The sequence below is a fragment of the Neodiprion virginianus genome, chromosome 7 (assembly GCF_021901495.1).
Source record: "Neodiprion virginianus isolate iyNeoVirg1 chromosome 7, iyNeoVirg1.1, whole genome shotgun sequence".
NCBI classification, from domain to species: Eukaryota; Metazoa; Arthropoda; class Insecta; order Hymenoptera; family Diprionidae; genus Neodiprion; species Neodiprion virginianus.
Genome location: NC_060883.1, coordinates 18965561 through 18974463, shown reverse-complemented (window position 1 = coordinate 18974463; position 8903 = coordinate 18965561). Strand labels below are relative to the sequence as shown.

The window sequence follows — 8903 nt, the reverse complement described above, 5'->3', positions numbered from 1 at the left end:
AACTCAACCTGATTGAAATTCTGTTAATCAGAGTTTATCAACGACAAAACTGGGGCAGTTCAATGTTGAGGGGATTGAAGCGAAAATTTTTTGAAATTGGAATCTTATCGAAATCAATCAAAGATTTCCATACTTTGAGAATAATGGAGATTGAAACGGTTGGTGAAAAGTTTGTGATTACAAAACAGAGCTATTAGTTCTTGAATAGTAATCACTAATGAAGATCAAGGCTGACACAGAAGTTGATACTCAATATTTTCTGTCATCATACAGCATAAATTGAATTTATTTGAAATGACTTTTGGAAAATTGATTTTTCATCGCGATCAACTACAACAATATACATGTTACATGCGATTTAATATTATATAACAATACATTCTGCAATTACCTCACCGTTTAAATGTAATATAACGTCTTGCTGGATTATTATCACGCAGAACTAGAACGTGTGCATGTGCATGTAAATACGTACATCACATAGGCGAGAGTATCATATAAATTAAACCATAACTAACCGTGAAATCGTTTAAACAACAATATTGCGGTTCTATCACTGCATGCTTTTCGCAGGTGATTATTCATAGTTAATGATAATAGTAATAATAGTAATAATAATGTACTCAGATAATGTAGTAGGCAAAGTGGTGTTTTTTATTATTAGGAGGCTGTTTGTATTCTCAGTATTTCAAAAACTTTCTTTCTTTTTTGTGCTTTTCGTTATTTGATATTTTTTTTTCTTTTCTCTTTTACTTGTCGTTTTTATAATATGAGATTGACTTACTTATAACTCTGTTAATATTTGAATCTTGGTATTATCTACGACCCGGTTAATTAACTCGCCCCTTGTTGCACCTTCCCATCAGCTGGCTGCTTTTTCGATTGCTTTTCTCTCATTCGGTCGGCATCACTGTAACAATACAATTAACAATTATTCATTTAAATATCAGAAGTAACATTTATATCAAAAAAAAAGAAAAAAAAGAATAACAAGTCGAGCGGTACAACGATGAAAAAATATTTGGAAACAATGCAGAACTGCATCAGTAAATCATTCATATTACAAATTTTTCTCTTGAGCATGGCTTCGCAGACTTATGAAGTCTGAGAACTTGTTGTTTTGAAACTAATTTTAGAAGAATAATGGAAGAAAAATTGTACCGTTGTTTGCGTTGCTCGAGGGTTAGACCCTTGTTGCTCTCCTGTTCTGCGGCAGATTTCTTTGCAGCCTTTTTCATGTTTTTGGCCCGAGCTAAGTCTCGCTGATTCCCACCTGCGGGTCATTATTTTCAAAACATAAGTACTTAGGTGGGTAGAAAAATGCCCCGGGCTTTTTCGAAGGACTTTTACAATATGTAATTTACGGAGAGCCGATGGCCGCGGGCAAATACCATCGCCACCTTCACGTTATTGATGGAAAACGAATTTTCGAACCAAACGAAAACCGGACGATAGTCATCTGTTTCACAACCGATTGCCTTCCCAGCTTTGACGGCCCGTTTCGCAAATGCTTTTTCCGATTGGGCATAACTTTCTATAGCGTATGACGTGTGTACGTGAATCATCACCTTGAAAATAAGCCGTACAAACTAAAGGTGCAACAAAAACGAATAAAAACATGAAGACGGGAAAGAAGAAAACAATCTCAATAGTACAAGAAACGATGTAACGTTCAGTTGTTTTACACGCGCATGAATATGGTTTATTTATTTTTCTGACAAGGTATTTCGCGTACGCATGATATATGCATACACGAGAACGAACGCTGATAATTTTATTAGCGATGGTATAAAATTAGAAACGATGATAATTTAATATTTAGGTGTAACAGGACAATTTTTGTTTTTTTTTTACGAGAACATGGAACGTTAATTGATCTTGTTATGCAGCGTCGTCTTCAGATCGTCTTCAGAACTTCAGATCGTACACATGAATATCGAAAATAACGAACTGGAACGTCAGTAAAAATGTATGATCGTGAGGCTTGGACAAGGCTTGTAACATATTCGCTTGATAATCGTTGGGAAATATCGTTGTGAATTAAGTCGTTGACTACGCTCAATGCGACAAGTTCGATTCGTAGATGACACGTTCGTTGTATGAAATGAGGACAGTGATATGGCGATGTGACGACAGAATGCGAACAGAATTGACACTGGTGAAAGAAAAAAAAAAAGTAAAAAAACACTGCAAAACAAAAGATGATGCGGAAAAAAAACCAATACTTACGAGTCATTTTTCAGCCTTGATCTCCGACTAGCAAGTACTTCGAAATTTGACACGCAAATATCTGCGACGTCTCGATCAACGAGCTCCTCTATCCAACTCTCTCGCTCGAAAATTTCTGAAGTGAATAGCGAACCAAAAATAATCCGATATAAAAGCCTTCTGCTGTTCACTGCTCCACCTGTAGTTCGAGTTCTGTTATCGTCACGATGGCGCTACTGTCGACAAGCGGATAGAACTAGTCACGCCTTTTGGCATGGAACTTAGCAACTAAATTTCAAACTTTCCCACGTAACCGACCCGTTATTATCACGAAAACAGTCGATCATGCAAAGCTGATTTCAAGAACTGTAAATCATTGGCTCATTGTTACTCGATAGATAAAATTTTTGGGATCTTAATGAAAACCTTCATCCTGATCCACAATATCCCAATGAATTTCGAAGACCACAGTAGCATGTACACAATTAGCATGCGGTGTACAATAACGATAATACCTATGGAAGGAATATAAGAATGTGAAGTTCCAATGATTAATGATTGCAGATCACACAGCAATCATTCGTAAATTTTATGTTACGATTACGTTATGGGAACGAGAGTAAAGGTTTTATTATTCATTATAAAAATTCTATTTATTCAATCGATCGATCTATAATAATAATAATATTATCATTATCTTAATCACACATGAAATAATTTCGTATTTCCTATACGTATGCATATATTTTATTAATTGTGTGTGTGATATAAAAACAAATTTACGTTTCTGTAAAAAAAGAGAAAAACTAACTCGTAAGTAATTATTCCTACTCATTACCGCTGAACACAGCCGAGTTCTGCGACGATGTTGGAATGATACAATATCTAGTTAAAAATTCTTTTCTCTGTGAGAAGGAACGCGAATTATTCAGTTTCCATCGGCTTTCTTTGCCATTATATAAGTTTGTATAGAGATTGCTAGTTTCTTTGTTTTTTTTATTATTCTTAATTTTCAAAGAAGAAGATCTAACCGCACAACTGGTATTCAAACGTATAGAAATACAGAAAAATTACCAAACCTTACACGGAAAAAACGCGAGAATAATGATCACCGACACATTCAAAACAACTTTGTATATGTTGATGAGTACATGTTCCTCTGTTACAATCGTGACATTGTTGTGAATGTTTACTGACCCTCTGCGATCTTTGATTCCTTAAAGTATCGTGCAAATGAGAAATTAAACACTTTCACGCTATCAGCAATATTTCCGCTATTCGCGCTCGCTTCAGTTTAGGTACGACGAATATGATACAACCCAATTTATACAACGCAAGTTTGAGTCATTAGCCGATAAATGTCATTATGTACGTATGTATGCATGTATGTATGACGTGTATGTATGTACACAGATCTCAAAGTATACTATGTGTACGATTATTTGTAATGTTTATATTTCAAAGGATGACATTATATCGTTATCACTCTCCCAAAATAAGACTGTTGATAGAACACCACCTTGTCATACTTTACTATTTACGATTCATACCCTTTATCTCGCACGGACTTAGATACGCCTGGAACATCGTTAGTAGGGTGATAATCGAACTTAAAGTTCGTCAGCCGGAGCCTTCTTGGCCTTTCCTTTCCGGTCGTATCCTTGGAGCTCGTTAGTCGCATGTTTAGCAATGTATTTAATGAAGTCATCGAGATCCCTGCCACCCTCGTATTTGATGGGATCGTCTTTAGAGTTCTTGGGTGCCCAGAAGAGCGTTGGGAAACCTTTCACCTCGTATGGCGCGGGCACATCGTTATTTGATGCATCGAATTTCACAATTTCAACATCCTCATTGGCCAACTTGTCTCCCAATTCGTCGTAAATTGGAGCGAGTTTCTTGCAGTGGCCGCACCAGGGTGCGTAGAACTCAATTAGCGTATCCTTGTCATTGTTGGTTACAATCTCGTCGAAGTTTTTGGCTACCGCAATCTTTACGTTTCCGCTATTGTCCTCGGGGATTGGCTCGGACTTTAGATAAGGCTCGAGAACTCCGCCTTCGAAGTCCTTCAAGAAAGCCTCAAAGTTTTCGACAGAGAATTCGTCAGTCATTACGAATTTCTGGTTCTTTGCATCGCGCGCCAATACGGTCGGCTTGTCACCCTTGGTGAAACTGATTCCATAGTCATTGAGCTCGTGTTGGAAATCGTCCTTCGATGAAATCGCAAAGTTTAGACTTGGGAAATCCTTTGCAACCTTCAGTATCCTGTTACGCCAGTAGTTTGTTCCCTTTACGTTCTTCACATAGTCGACGTTGTAGTACGCAACTACCAACGGGTTCTTGAAGTCTGCTGCGTTGTCTCGTGTTCTCACGCCAACAATGCCAAAGCTGGAAAAGTGATGTTCACGATAAGTTATCATGATTTAGTACCTTATAATTGTCAATATAACAGATTCTATGAAAACCAATGAAATCAGTGGAGAATACTTACTAGTTCTTGGTGATAAAGTCATTCACGTCGGCAATTGAATCGCCACCTTCGTAGGTCACGCTGCTTGGCTCAAATTTGCTGTGCAAAATTTTTGGACGGTAGAGGACAATGTTATTTCTGAAAAATAGAATTGGCATAGTTAAGATTTCAGCTGAAACAGAGAAGTTCGTGATAATCGGCACGTATATTTTAGTGTGAAGACTTTTGTTAGTTGGTAAGCAAATTGATATTGAGTTTTCTGAAAAATGATGCAGTTACACTTACTTCAATCCTTCCTTTTCAAGTAGTGCGTCGGCACTTGTATGCGCGAATCTGACCTTCTCCCTCAGTTTCTTAGCAACAGTATGGAAGGCGGCTGACAAGGGTGAATCGTCCTTCTCAAAGTAACCGATCACTCCAACCTCGTCAGAATCCAAGAAGCCTTTCTGGCAGTCTTCGCCAGTCAATTCCTTGGAGGCAGGTCCAACTTGAGCCTACAAGACGACACAAAAACAGTGTAAAAGGAGGCTCCAAAATTTCAGGAATCAAATAAATATATTATTTGCATACCTTATTGTGGTTATTTTATTTAGTCATACCTTCATGTGCTTTGCGATACCAGGAGCTTCTCTTGGGCCGTTGTAATCGCCGACCATTTCATTTTTGGAAAATACCTTCAGCGTCGGATATCCGCTGACCGAGTATTTGTTGCAGGTGGTTTTACCCGCCTCTGTGCAGTCAACCTTGGCCAAAGTGATCGGCGGATCATTACCTTTGAGAAGTTCCGCCGCTTTGGCATATTCGGGCTTGAGGCGTTTGCAATGTCCGCACCTGTACGAATGCGAGAAATATGAACCATAATACATAATAAACTTAGAATAAAGCGAGACATAAAGATTCGTTGTGGCGAAGTTCAATATTAGATAACGGCATTCTGCACACAAAGAAGCAACGATTTCATGCGAGATAAGGAGGTTACGTGATTCTGAGAGAATACATCTCGACTTGAGAGTATATGTGCGTATGTATAAAATATTGTTGTCAACGCTACTAACTAAGATTGGTGAATAATCATCGTCGCATATGTCCCGAAAACAGCGTCGAGTCCGTCTGACGTTTAACGTCACGTTCGAAAGGAGATAAGCGGTCTTTTCGACCGGGTGCCGGTGCTTCGGTAAGTTATGGGGCGGGTAGCGACTGTTCGAGATTTTCCGAATCCAAAGCCACGGAATAAAAAGTGAGGTAAATAACAAGCTTCGAATGCTTACCAAGGCGCGTAGAACATGACGAGTGAATTCTCATGGCGTTCCAACTCGTGGGAGAAATCGTCGTCCGTCAATTCCAGGACGTCCTCTTCGGCGGCGAAAGCGCCGAGAGCCAGAGACAGCAGGATTAAACTTCTGAACAGCATTTCGAGAGCTTGTCGAACCCTCCGCTGGCGAAAATTGTCCTTCTGAAGTACAACGCTCGGGAATCAGAAGCAATCGGAAGACTAACGACTGACTGGAATCAACGACTGATAGACGGAACTGAAGGGAGAGGACGACGTGGCTCGCGTGGAGGCCGCTCAGAGCGAGGTACGACCTGCGCGTTGTCGCGAGCTGATTGGACGAATTTGAAAACACGCCGCCGGATCGCCCGCAATGGAAGCGCAGGAGGTGCTCGGAGTTTTCTTATTCCCCGTTCATCGCTTCTCCCTCCCTTCTTCGTACTCATTCATCGGCAAATTACGTTTATTCGTTGTCAGCGCTTTCAGCATTTTTCGGCGGAATGCCAGACAAGTCTAGGTCCTCGTTTCTGAAATCGTAGATTAGGTTTGAACAATCGTTTGTCAGCTGTTAAGGCTTCTCTCTGGCTGTTACACGATTCATCGAACCGAAATCTATCCCGAGGATTTTCTTTTTTCTCGGAGTTTTCATTATTTAAATATCTTTCAAACAACATCGGTTCACTGGCTCACACGTAAATATAAGAGCGGACTCTCGTCAATCATGAGGCTGAAGTTCGTAATGTTTACGTAGCAAAATTTTGGGGTAAAAAATTACTATTTTGCAAGTTTATACAGTGACTTTGAGATAGTTAATATGGGTAAGCTTTCAAAATATCAATACATTTTGCCCTGTGGTGATTTACTTAATTTCAGACATTCCTGCAACTGTGAAATAACGATTTTCCAAAATGTTATTCATAACGATAATGTTACTAACTTCAACCTAGTCGTCAATCAGCTACCGGCGATTCAAGTTCGACAAACAAGTCGAAAGGATCTGATTCAATTTTACAAGTGAAACTGACCAATCGCATCGTCTCGTGTTTAGAATTCAACATGGCCGCCACTGTTCAGCGTAATGTCTTCTTTCCTTCCTCGCGTACTGCCGTATTGTAGTTTCGATGGTATTGCCAATCGCTTTGCAATTACAGACGAGCCGTAACAGAATAACAAGAAAATTCTAATTCCGAGCTATGACTAGCCGTTCTTTAACGAACGGCATGAGGCTGCGATCCATTTGCCGTTGCCTCGCGACAAGAGGTTATGTCGGCGTATGTAATCGCCCGGATTTATGTACGAACGACAAATCGGGGCGTACGAATTTCGCAATTGCTAGTATTAGCGATGCGTCTCGTTGCTGCAGGAATTATTCGAGCGACTTACCCTCTAAATGTTGGAAATGCGACTTCCAGTACAAGTCAGATTTATTTTGCTCCAAGTGCAGGGCGCTACAGGAGCCGCCCGAGAATCTGAATTATTTTCAAATAATCGGCGTCAAACGGGATTACGACCTGAAGAGTGACGAAATCCACAAAAAGTACAGAGAATTACAACACTATCTGCATCCTGACAGGTTTAGCAATAGTACAGAGGTGATCGAGTGCTTTCACCGAATTTTCTGTTTTATTTCATCTTTACTGAGAAAACTTTGACCCATCTTTTCAATTCTCCCAGAAAGAGAAGGAATTATCGGAGAACCTATCGTCGCTTGTCAATAAGGCCTATAGTACGCTCTCACACCCTCTGAGCAGAGGTCTGTATATGTTGGCATTGGAGAAGTTGGAAATACCTGAGGGCACGACTACTCTAGATCCTGAATTTTTAATGACGGTGATGGAAAAAAACGAGGAGATCGAAGCGGCCACTGACAATGCTGAGAAAGTGATGAAATTGATCATGGAAAATAGGGAAATATTAGCGGATTACACCAGGTAATTTTGCACTTTGTTTGACAAGGTTTATAAACGTATGGTTAAGGATTTCCTTCCGATCTTATTCAACACTTTTCATACTTCATTATTACTGCTTTTCTAATTTTTACAGACAAGTGTCAATCGCTTTTCGAGAGAAAAACATTGAGCTGGCTAAAAAACTTCTTGTCAAAATGAAGTACTATGCCAGTATGGAAGCAAGATTGAAAAATCTGAAAGAAAATCTAGGCATTGTTGAGTAGAATGACTATTGGAGCTAGACTATAAAGCATCTCGAGGCTAGAGGAACATAAATAGCAGAAAGCTTCTGTTCTGCATTCGTAATTAGTATTTCTCGGTTGATCGGTAATCTTATTTACCTTATTTTACATTTCACAGACGGTTTCCCCTGTTCAAAGTCCTCTCATAATTACGTAACACATAAGCTACACTTTCCTAACAATATTTTATCATTCCTAGACGTTCCTTTATAGACTTCCCTCAGATTGTCACTACAAAGCTCCACCATTATTCAATTTGTAAGCATGTCTTACAAGAATCAGACTGCACATCACTTAATTTATAGCTTCTGAGACTTTCGCTTCGACATCCTCGAAGCTATTTACTGAAGATTTAAATTCGAATGTATAGATAACGTGTACAAAAGTTGAAAAAGTCTTCTTCAGGGGCAGAGGATTCTGAAGATTGTAAATAAAATTATAGAATAGTCTTGGATGGATGCAATATGTAGAGTAATGATTCTCATCTTTCAATTAGACTTAATTTGAGTCTAGACTTGCAAGAATCAAAGCTGTAACACATTGACTCAATGCTTTGGGTTTAATAGGGTCAACTTCATTGCACAAAAGGTGATATATCGTTAGTAACCGTGTAAGTTTAGATGTGTATATAGCATCTTGCTGAAGTAGAAAAATTGTGATCAGAGCCAAGGATCTCTGATGATTGTAAATAAAATTATAGGATACTATTTGCTAGTTAAATCATTGCGATAGTCTCAACAACTAGTACCTTGGAGGAAAACAATTTT

General features: G+C 39.1%; 2 protein-coding genes and 1 long non-coding RNA gene across 3 annotated transcripts; 1 reads left to right on the top strand and 2 right to left on the bottom strand.

Moving 5' to 3' along the window:
* Positions 1 to 1854: 1854 nt before the first annotated feature.
* On the bottom strand, positions 1855 to 2719 carry LOC124308465 (uncharacterized). The gene is made up of 2 exons (XR_006908997.1): positions 2230 to 2719; positions 1855 to 2155 (listed from the first exon to the last, which is right to left on the bottom strand). It is a non-coding gene; the product is annotated as an uncharacterized LOC124308465 (long non-coding RNA).
* Positions 2720 to 3653: 934 nt separating this feature from the next.
* LOC124309626 (protein disulfide-isomerase A3) lies at positions 3654 to 6245 on the bottom strand. Its single transcript, XM_046773442.1, has 5 exons — positions 5944 to 6245; positions 5275 to 5506; positions 4961 to 5169; positions 4697 to 4813; positions 3654 to 4593 (listed from the first exon to the last, which is right to left on the bottom strand). Exons 1-5 carry the CDS (start codon positions 6084 to 6086, stop codon positions 3819 to 3821), a joined length of 1476 nt encoding a protein of 491 aa, XP_046629398.1. The 5' UTR covers positions 6087 to 6245; the 3' UTR covers positions 3654 to 3818.
* A 743-nt stretch (positions 6246 to 6988) lies between these two features.
* On the top strand, positions 6989 to 8590 carry LOC124309628 (iron-sulfur cluster co-chaperone protein HscB). The gene is made up of 3 exons (XM_046773447.1): positions 6989 to 7537; positions 7620 to 7876; positions 7989 to 8590. The coding sequence occupies exons 1-3, from the start codon at positions 7139 to 7141 to the stop codon at positions 8116 to 8118; spliced, it is 786 nt and encodes a 261-aa protein (XP_046629403.1). The 5' UTR covers positions 6989 to 7138; the 3' UTR covers positions 8119 to 8590.
* The last annotated feature ends 313 nt before the right edge of the window (positions 8591 to 8903 follow it).

What these genes read in the sequence shown, in the direction of transcription:
- LOC124309626 (XM_046773442.1), bottom strand. Translation starts at nt 6,086, where the DNA reads ATGCTGTTCAGAAGTTTAATCCTGCTGTCTCTGGCTCTCGGCGCTTTC. An exon ending in GTCATGTTCTACGCGCCTTG is followed by an intron (nt 5,507 to 5,943) that starts GTAAGCATTCGA and finishes GCATTCGTACAG; the next exon opens with GTGCGGACATTGCAAACGCC. An exon ending in GACTTTATCACCAAGAACTA is followed by an intron (nt 4,594 to 4,696) that starts GTAAGTATTCTC and finishes TCACTTTTCCAG; the next exon opens with CTTTGGCATTGTTGGCGTGA.
- LOC124309628 (XM_046773447.1), top strand. Translation starts at nt 7,139, where the DNA reads ATGACTAGCCGTTCTTTAACGAACGGCATGAGGCTGCGATCCATTTGC. An exon ending in GGTTTAGCAATAGTACAGAG is followed by an intron (nt 7,538 to 7,619) that starts GTGATCGAGTGC and finishes CAATTCTCCCAG; the next exon opens with AAAGAGAAGGAATTATCGGA. An exon ending in ATATTAGCGGATTACACCAG is followed by an intron (nt 7,877 to 7,988) that starts GTAATTTTGCAC and finishes TAATTTTTACAG; the next exon opens with ACAAGTGTCAATCGCTTTTC.